This window comes from Blastomyces dermatitidis (assembly GCF_000003525.1).
Source record: "Blastomyces dermatitidis ER-3 genomic scaffold supercont1.3, whole genome shotgun sequence".
Lineage (NCBI taxonomy): Eukaryota > Fungi > Ascomycota > Eurotiomycetes > Onygenales > Ajellomycetaceae > Blastomyces > Blastomyces dermatitidis.
Window position 1 is genome coordinate 3,273,629 of NW_025544776.1, and position 10,086 is coordinate 3,283,714.

Below are 10,086 nucleotides of genomic sequence, written 5' to 3' on the forward strand. Positions count from 1 at the left end.
AGTCGAATTGGTAATGAGACTATCAAAAAATCTGGTCCTGGTCCCAGACACGGTCACACGGTCAGTCTAGGCACAGGTTATAATTGTATGTATTCCACGCTCAGACACGCCATCTTGATGTGATGATTGAGAAGTAGTTAATTCTCATACTGTGTCATAATTGATAAACAATGCTGTAATCTTCATAAATCTGAACACATCATCAACATCAGTTCTGACATATACTGGTGCAGTAAAACCTAGATTCTTCATGAATTGAATTCAGTGTGCATAGTAATTATAAGCTTGGTTCTTGATGTGTAAGAAATAGATTCATCTATATCTGATCATGTCATTCATGATTAACATGTAATATTTATTACTCTGCTGTGATTTAACAGAGTGGTCTGTAGACTCGCTCAATGTCTGTCTGTCACCTGCAAGATCAATATAAATCTGCTTCATTAAGTGTACAGCTCATAGCATGAGAGTGATTGAGTATTTATATGTCATGCTCACTTTAACACAGATGTTGCAAAAGAAATTGATCTTGATGTCTTTGACACAGATGTCAGATAGTGAATTCTTTGCCAATGCTATAATAGCTTCTGCATGTATATGTCTCAGGTCAATATGCTACTCCGCAAGTGTTTTCATGATTGTAGATGATTCTTGATATTGAGATTGATCAATGATGAGATCATTGTCATCAATAGTGATCATGGCTTTAGCATAGTCATTATCATATACATATGATTTCACTGTGAAGTAGACTGCTTTAGACTCATAATGTACATCAACTTCTGACATTCTTTCAACTATTTTATAAATTGAGTTTTAAGATGTACAGATTGCAGTGAAAATCACTTCACTTGATACTTTAATAATGAAATAGAACAGAGTGTTCAAGCTTGAAAGCTTATATTAAAAACTCTGATCCTTCAACCTGGTGAATGATAATAGATTGACTGTGAGATTGAGAACATAATGAATATCACAGACAGTGATATTCTCTTCTTCAGATTCTAGAAGAAGATCACTGATCTCTTTGACATGACTGTAATCTTCATTCACTGTGTGAATCTTCATATTATCATTGTACATCTTCTGCTGAATGAGGGACTGCTTTTCATGTAAGAATAAGTGCTCGCAGGCGATTATTCGGGTGTTTGCAGCTTGGTGTGATATGTACTGTTAACTACTAGAAGTGTTCGCGGTAGGAAGATAAATGTAGGGATCAAATGTATAATAGCATTCAAGCTGAGTTGTGAATAGTATTCACAAACTCCAGTCTATATAGTTGTGTGTAGCCAAGGGCCACTAGCCCTATTGATTACATGAGAGATAGGAATAGAGGTAAAGAATCTGTGAGAAGCAGGATTTCTTACATACCTCTTCCTCTCTAAGGCTTTGTCTGTGAAGCCTTTCACTGAGTGACTTCATAGTCAGCTCAGCACTGCAGTGATACTCACTAAAAATCCTTTGTATCTGTAAAAAACCTCAGTGAGGAAAAATCTCTTATTACTGTGAAGAAAAAAGAGTCTGTCACTCAGTTTCTTATTCTGTGAGGTTCTTTGTGGCCTACAGATCCTTCTCTGACTATCACACAGATTCATCTCATATCTTTCATACAGAAGGGTTTCAGTTGACTCTCAATCATTTTCATGAGATTCTTGTGTGATCATCACACAGATTCATCTTACAGGTGAATCACTCTCTGTGAGATCACTCTTATCAAAGAGAAACATTCATGAGTTGATCTTTCATTCATCCTCACAAATCATTGCTCTTTGACACTGTAGAATTGTGAGGAATTTTCCATTCTTTCATCAATTCTGTAGAATTGTAGAATCAAGATGTCTGCAGTCTGCAATCACTCTTTGTAGTCATATAGAAAGATTCAGGCCTGTGATTCACAATCACTCTTGTTTACTAGAGTGATCTGGCTGTTCTGCAGAATCACTCACAGTGCAAGCAAACCTCTCTAGAGTAGTATAAATACCTCAGATCTGTCTGCAGAACTTCATCTTCTTTTCTCTTTTTCTGTAACAGCTTTCATTCTCACAAACTGTGAGTATTCTCATTCATCTGTGAAGTGTTTTCACCTAGATGACAGAGAGAGAGTGTTCCTGATAATGTCTGCATGTTGATTCAAGAACTTCTCAAGAATAAAAATTTTTTCAATTTCAATATCTTCACAAATAATGTCTGGCTGCTGCTGAGCTTCTCATGAGTGTCTCCACAACTCCTCCAGTCACTTTTTACCAGCTGGTGAAGCAGGGGCGCCGCCGCCCACGACTGTGTCTCCATCCCCCCCAGCCCTGCCACCACACCCGATCTTCAGGCCAGCAGCCCACCCCATCTCTCCCCCAGGCCAGTCCCTGGCTTCAAGCAGCACAGTCCCCTTCTTTGCTGTAAGTCTTCTCATAAGTAATTCTTTACAGATTCTAGCTGACAGTTCTTGCAAAGCTCTCAGTGTTGTCAGTGTCTCCTGCAGCCCTGTGGGCCTACAATCACCCCCTCTCTGCCCGCACAATCTCTGACCAGGCATATGTGAATATGTCTAGGTTCTCTACCAATGGTCCTCGCACCACGGCGCATTTCCACAATCCCATTGTCAATGAGAGATGAGTTCCCAGGTACCTGCAAAATCTGGGTAGTCAAGGCAATGCAAATGCCATGAATTTATGATGAGAGTTGATCTGAGCAGATGAGCTCCCTCTCTGCATTCTCATTGTTTCCAGGCTGAATACTTCAGCACAACTGAGAGAGCAGACACAGCTTTGTAAGAAGTATCTGATCACATGTGCAGATGACCAGTCTTCAAGACTCTGCTACAACTGCACACACCCTGGTGTTCAGCTTCTCTGAAGTCTGTGCATTTCTGACAGTCTTCACATCAAATGCAATAATTGTCTGTATCACAGATATAATGCTCTCTGCTTCTTTGAAGAAGAAAATTGATAGTTGTGAAGAGATTGAGTGTTACAGATGTTGATAATATGAGTGTGAGTTTTCTTTGTTTTTTCTTTATTAATCTCTAAATTGTATTCGCGGCCCTGTTTATTTTCTTGTTTTTTAGCTTTAATGAGAATATGTTTTCTTCTTCTCTTGTGTACACTGCAGACTGTTCATTCCAGTAGAAACTCATCATCTTGTAGACTAGGATTCATAAATGACAGTGTTAATATCTTTATCACAATCAGGTTCTTAGCAAAGATCATGTCATTCTGACTTGTCAGGATTCATGATATGAAAGTCATGTCTCAGCTTCTGCAGATGTCTTATCTGCCTGGATGATTCTCAAGTGAACTCATTCATCTTGTCAGAATACTCTTGTCACTGAACCTTGAATCAGAGCTCATGATCTCACTTCTCTGAGTCAATAATCTCTTTAACCTGATATTCTCTTTCACTCTCTAGTGCTTTATGAACAGGGTGATGAGTCACAGAATTCTCTCCTGAGAATTTCTTGTATTCACAGAGCAAAGAGACATGAAAAACATTATACATCTACAACCCAGGTGACAGTTTCAATCTGTAGAACTGTGAGCTAATTTTCTTCATAATCTTGCAAGACTCTGTCTGCAAGAGATTCAGCTTCTTACTAGATCTCTACATGATGATGTTTTCTAGACTCAGTCAGACTCTATTATCTTTCTTGAAACTCTTTGCAATGTGCTTGAAGTCATAGTATCTCTTCTGATACTCTTGAGCCTTTCTCAAGGATTTGCAGGCTTTCTTCTGAATCTTCTGAATTCTCTCAGTCTGTTCACAGACATCATCACACTCTATAGTGTACTCTCACAGGTTCATCAAGATCATCTGCAGATGAGTCTCAGTGAGCATCTCAAAGAGGGTTTTACCTGTGCTGACATGTTTTGAGTTGTTGTACATGAACTCTGTGAGTAGCAATCAATGCACTCAGTCATTCTGATTGTAATTGACAAAGCACTGCAGATACTGTTTCAATATACTCATCAGGCATTCTGTCTGATCATCTGTCTGTTGATGAAAAGCCATGCTTAGATCTCATGAGATCTTCAGTATAGTCATCAGATCAGATCAGAACTCTCCTGCAAAGATTGATTCTCTGTCTGAGACAATGTTTACAGACAATTCATGCAACCGGATCACATTGTGGATGAAGATGTGAGTCAAATCCTTTGACTTCAAGTCCTTGCAAGTGAGTATAAAGTGTGCTATCTTGATGAAGTGATTCACTATCACCAGCACACTGTCAAAGCAGGCATTATATATGTCCTTACTTTCAGAGAGGCTCACAAGGGCATTCATTCCTAGCTGTTCTCAAGGTTCTCATGAGATGGATAGAGAAGTGAGTTCTTCATATGACCTGAACTGCACTACCTGCAAACCCTGATAAACAGCACAAGAATTCACTATCTTCTTCACAAGTTCTTGCATCTTCAGTTAGAAGTATTTCCTTGTGAGCAACTCATGAGTTCTAGTGTCTGTAAAATGACCTGCTAGAGAAGAGTTATGATGTCTTTTGATGAGTTCTATGTGTAGAAACTCATTCACAGGCACATAAATCCAGCCCTCTCTTTGCAAGAGGTCATTTAAGTCTCTTCAATTCTTTGTTTCTGCAGAGTTGGTCCCTGCTGTAAGCAGTTTTTAAATATGCTGAGCATATTCATTCTCCAGTTGCAGTTCAGATAATCTGGATAGAAGATCTTGCAAAGACTTGTGCTCTGTTTCCTCTTGCACCAGGTCTTCTGTGATGCTTCTCAAAGCCTGCAAACTCTTCAGGTTATAGATACTCTCTTCAAGAATTCTCATGAAGATTCTCAGAGTGTTGACTCTCAGTGTTGCAGAGAGTAGTTGCACAGGCTTCTCTCCTTTCTCTTCCCTCTTCTCTTGTGAGGGATTGAGAGACTCTTCAGTCAATCTCTTCACAACACTCAGTCTGAGCATTCTGTGAAGCTTTTCTGTCTCCTCTAGCCTCTCTGTGTCTGTCACCCTGGCCTTCTTAACATAGTCTGGCCTGTGAGAGAGTCTGTCTGCTGAGTTCTTAGTTCTCTTGATATACTCTATCTTGAATCAGAACTCACTCAGTCTCTGAGCTCAGTGAACCTGCTGCTGTGAGAGTTCCTTAGTTGAAGCAAACTGTTGCAAGCTGTCATGATCAGTTCTAACAGTAATCACTGTCATGAGGCTCTTGAAGTAGTGACATCAGTGACAGAAGAATTTCACTATTATGAGAAGCTTCTGATCATGAATGTCATAGTTGATCTCTGCGGGTTGCATCTTCCATGAGAAAAAGGCCACTGAAACTCAGTTCTCATTTGACTGTAGTTGCAAGACTATTCCTGAAATCACAAAGAAGAAGACATCTGTCTTCAATCTGATTAAGAGCAAGAGATCAAAGTGGAACAGCATCACTGCATTCACAAATACCTGTTTCAATCTTACAAAGACCCTGTGAGCTTCTGAGATAAGAAAGTTCTCACAGTTCTCTCTTCTTAACAATCTTTTCATTCTTTATTCACAGAATGACTTCTTCTTGTTTCCATTCTTCAACATGTCTGTAAGAGCTAAGAAGATTCTTGTGAACACAAAGATAAATCACCTATAGAAATTCACAAAGCCCAGAAAGATCTGAATCTCATGAATACTAGTTGGCTTCAGTCATGATAGAATAGTCTCAACCTGTGAAGGTTCCATCTGAATATCATTCACAGTGATTACATATTCTAGAAAATTAATTCAGTGAGCACTGAAGTTGCACTTCACAAGCTTAACATACAGTCCTGCCTCATCTAAGGCCTTTAACATGCTTTGCACATGCTCAGTGTGTTCTTCCTTCTTCATGAAGTACATCACCACATCATTCAGATATATTATCACAAAGACATTCAGATATACATGAAGTGTTTTGTTGATGAAAGACTGAAATACTGTGGGGGCATTAGCCAGATCAAAAGACATCACTAGATATTCAAACAATCTCAGTGCAGTTCTAAAGACAGTCTTTCATTCATCCCCAGACTGTATTCACAGCCATGCATATACATTGATCACATTCAGTTGTGTGAATATGACAGCTTCCGTGAGACAGTTGATCACATTCTCAATCAGAGGCAGGGAGTAGTGACTCTTTGTTGTCTTGAAGTTCAGGTCATGATAGTCTACACACAATCTGAGATCTTCATTCTTCTTCTTTGCAAACATCACAGAGGCTCCCGCGGAGGCCTGTGAAGGTCAGATGAAGTCATTCTTCAGATTCTTCTTCACATAGGTCTGCAAGACCTCTGTCTTGTGATGAGAGAGCTTATAGATTGGTTCTCAGAAGGGTTTCTGCCCTTCTATCAAATCTATTACCAGATTCTTCTTGCAGTGAGAAGGAAGCTCAGCTGCCTTAGCTGGGCTGAACACCTCTGTGAGATCTCAGTATTTCTCTGGTATCTGAAGCTCAGTTTCCATGATCATGAGATCCTCAGACACTTGCAAAGTCATCATATAGATGAGCTTGTCTTCTCTAATCAACTCTGCAGCATCAACTGCTTCTACCTCTATAAGTGAGTCTGTCAACACTGATTGAAAGTATAAACCTGACTCATGGACAGCTATGTGCGGATTGTGTCTTTGAAGTCATGCAAGTCTCAAATACATATCATCTGTGATGTCTGTGATAATCACAGTTTTCACAAATCTTCTCCAGATTTCAGAGAGATCTTGCAATTCAAAGATGACTCTCATGAGTTTCTCAGTTCTCAGATCTGAGTTCTCACACTCTGCTTGTTGCAAGAGCAGGTTCCCAGTCTTCATCTTCCAGCTCATTTGCTTCACAAGCTTTAGAAACATCACAGTGATCTGGGATCCTGAGTTCATCAATGCTTTTCATGCTTGTGGGACAGCAGCATCACAGTGCAGTCTCTCTCTGTGAGTAAGCATTTTCATTGAAGAAGCAACAGATTCAGGTGTCAGCTTCAAGGCCCTTAAGAAGGCTGTTGCTGACTCTGTCCATGACTCCTCAAATTCCTATTTTGATTTGTTCAGACAGTTTGCGTGGAGATGTCCTAGTTTAGAACAGATGAAGCAGAGTCTCTTTTTCTTGATCTCTCTGTTGTACACTCTGTTTGCAGGAGCTTGTGAAGCTCTCTCTCTCTGCTCAGCAGTCAGATGCGAATCTCTCTGTGTCTTGTCATCTTTTCCTGACAAACCTGTCCTCTGTTGTCCTGGCTCTTGCAGGGCTGGTTGATGGTTCACTCTCCGCGGGTCTGTGGCTCTCACAGTGATCTGCAAGTGATGAATGAGAGTCATCAGTTTCTCCAGGGCCAAGGGCTTAGAGCCTTGCTCAATGAGCTTGTTCTGCATGTCTTTATCCAGCTTCTTCGCGAACATCATCATTCAGGTCTTGTTTCAGGGCCCTGTTTTCACAGGTCTCAATTCACATCATAATTTCATGAAGTGCTGTGAGTAGTCTTCATCAGATTCCTTGCCTCTTTTCCTAATATTAGTGATTACAGCTCAGATGTTCTCTGTCCGGCTCATGAAGTCTCTCAACTTGTTCTCTAGATAGGTCTTGAGAACAGATCATTGAAATCTCTCATGATCATTCCCTAGATGATCCAGCCAGTCCTTGACTTCAGTGTAATAGAGGCCTGTCATTGTGTAGGTGATAGCTTCTTCATCTTCCATGTCACACAGCTGAGCTTGTGAGTCAATTTCAAATGCAAACTTGCAAAAGCTTTTATAGATTGTGGTTTGATAGATGGCCTTAAGTGATTGCGGCTTGAGGAAGTTTCTTTTCAGTTCACAGGTGTCTCTGGAGATCATGTCTAGAGACTCAGTTTGAGGATGTTTACAGGCAGTAAGCATTCCTTGTAGAAAAATAGCTTGATTCTGCGGGAGATGCTCAAGGATGTTCTTCACTGAGATTGATTTGTTTGTGGGTTCAGAGGGTTCCCCTGTCACAGATGCAGAGAATGGTGTCTCATGAGTGGTTGGTAAGTCCTCTGGGACTTCTTTCATGGGGGTTATCCATGGTTTGAGTGGCTGCTCCTGGGTGTCTGCAGTAGGGTTCGCAGGGGTTGAAGCATGCAAGTTTCTAGTTCTTCCAGTCATAACAGGCGGTTGCTGACTGACTGAGCTTGAAATGTAAGAATAAGTGCTCACAGGTGATTATTCAGGTGTTTGCAGCTTGATGTGATATGTACTGTTAACTACTAGAAGTGTTCGCGGTAGGAAGATAAATGTAGAGGTCAAATGTATAATAGCATTCAAGCTGAGTTGTGAATAGTATTCGCGAACTCCAGTCTATATAGTTGTGTGTAGCCAAGGGCCGCTAGCCCTATTGATTACACGAGAGATAGGAATAGGGGTAAAGGATCCGTGAGGAGCGGGATTTCTTACATTTCACCTGTCATATGAAAACTCATACATGTATCAAGAAATCAAGGTTTACTTGTTGTATCAATAGTTGCTGAAAAAGCAATTGTCATGTTGACAGCTGCAGATTGTGAGGTTATAAGATTAGAGAATTCCTTCTTCTTATCATCTTTGTTCTTCTTTTTATCCTTTCACTTATCATGTCTGCTGATACTGGTATTGTTGCTATTATTCTCCTCAGATGTAATGATATATTCCTTGTTTAACTCACATCACTGTTCAGTAGCAAGTTCTGAATATAGATGTCAACAGGTGTTTTTCTGATATTATCTTGAACTGCATATCTCACATTTGAAACTGCATGTGAACAATGTAGAGAGAGTCATGATAGTTGCATTGACTCACTGAGACTTAGAATTTTCATTCTTGAACTTGCTTGTACAGTTTGTCAACTGTTTCATGAGATTATCAATATTGATGTTGTGTATAGAGTTCTGACCAGATACATAGAAATTGTCTAAATATGTCTTGATAAAAGACTTTTAATACTTCTTCAGGCCAATAAGAAAGAGATCATGATAGAAGTCTTTCAAGTTATTTATCAATTCCTTATGACATGTAACTAGATAACAAAATCTCCTCTGAAATGCTAGATAATCATTATCTCTGACATGTAAGATGATGAATTCTTTCACAATATTCATACATTTCTTCACAAGTGAGACAGCATATTCAACTCCAATTCTTTCTCATAGCATGACTGTATTATCTGACTCAAGAGTTTCAATGATTATATGTACAGATTCTAATAAGAACTGCAACATATATTAATACAGTGCTTTGATGTGAATGCTTCATTTTTCAGTACTTAACATGTCTTGACTGATGTCTTCTGAACAGACACATTGATTCTTCATAAGAATGTCAAATTCATTAATGACTTTAGTGTTCACAAGGATTTCTGTACATCAGATCTTGTAGTTATTGTCATCAAATGTGATTACAGCTTTAATATTCATGGCTTTTTGAACATTCTTTTGATATTCACAGATCTCAGATTTGAAATCATCTGCTGCAGAGATGACTACTCAACATGCACTCATTCTGTCACAGAACATTATCAGATCATTGAATGTCATTGATATTATATTATCTGAACTCATTCTAGACATGGTACTTGTGTGTCATGCTTCTGTATATATTGCTTATGAGCTTGAGATGTCATCATTCAATTCATGATCTGCTTCACTATTTACAGATGACTTCATGATCTCTTCTGTGACTTTCATGTATTATGTAGTATCTATTTCCTCTGATTCTTCATTGATAGATGTCTGAGTCTGAGAATGTGAATATAAAGTTCTTCTTCTATTACTCTGTGATGTAGGCATACCTAGACTGACCGTGTGACCGTGTCTGGAACCAGGACCAAACTTTACAGTTGTCACATTGCCTAAAAGCATTACTTCTGGTCATGGTTTGTGTTCATCACATTGATTTCAAATCACATTATTTCAAATATTAAAGATTTCAGATTCACTTTTCAAATAAAAATCTAGTTCTGAATAAAGAATATGTTTGAATTCTTAGTCACATTTTCATTCTGATTTCATTATTGAGAATGGCATTAAATGAGACCATGAAATCACTTCTCACTTACATAATATCATAACATAGTGCTCATTTGTTGAAAATTCAACAGAGAGTATTATCAAATATCATTACTTTTCTGAACACAGATCATAATTCATATAA

General features: G+C 39.0%; 2 protein-coding genes across 2 annotated transcripts; both read right to left on the minus strand.

Moving 5' to 3' along the window:
* Positions 1-2,233: 2,233 nt before the first annotated feature.
* On the minus strand, positions 2,234-2,530 carry BDCG_16666 (uncharacterized protein; the record flags this gene model as incomplete). Its single annotated transcript, XM_045425867.1, has 1 exon — positions 2,234-2,530. The coding sequence occupies one exon, from the start codon at positions 2,528-2,530 to the stop codon at positions 2,234-2,236; it is 297 nt and encodes a 98-aa protein (XP_045280273.1).
* Positions 2,531-7,536: 5,006 nt separating this feature from the next.
* BDCG_16667 (uncharacterized protein) lies at positions 7,537-8,067 on the minus strand (the record flags this gene model as incomplete). The annotated part of the gene is made up of 1 exon (XM_045425868.1): positions 7,537-8,067. The coding sequence occupies one exon, from the start codon at positions 8,065-8,067 to the stop codon at positions 7,537-7,539; it is 531 nt and encodes a 176-aa protein (XP_045280274.1).
* Between the last annotated feature and the right edge of the window lie 2,019 nt (positions 8,068-10,086).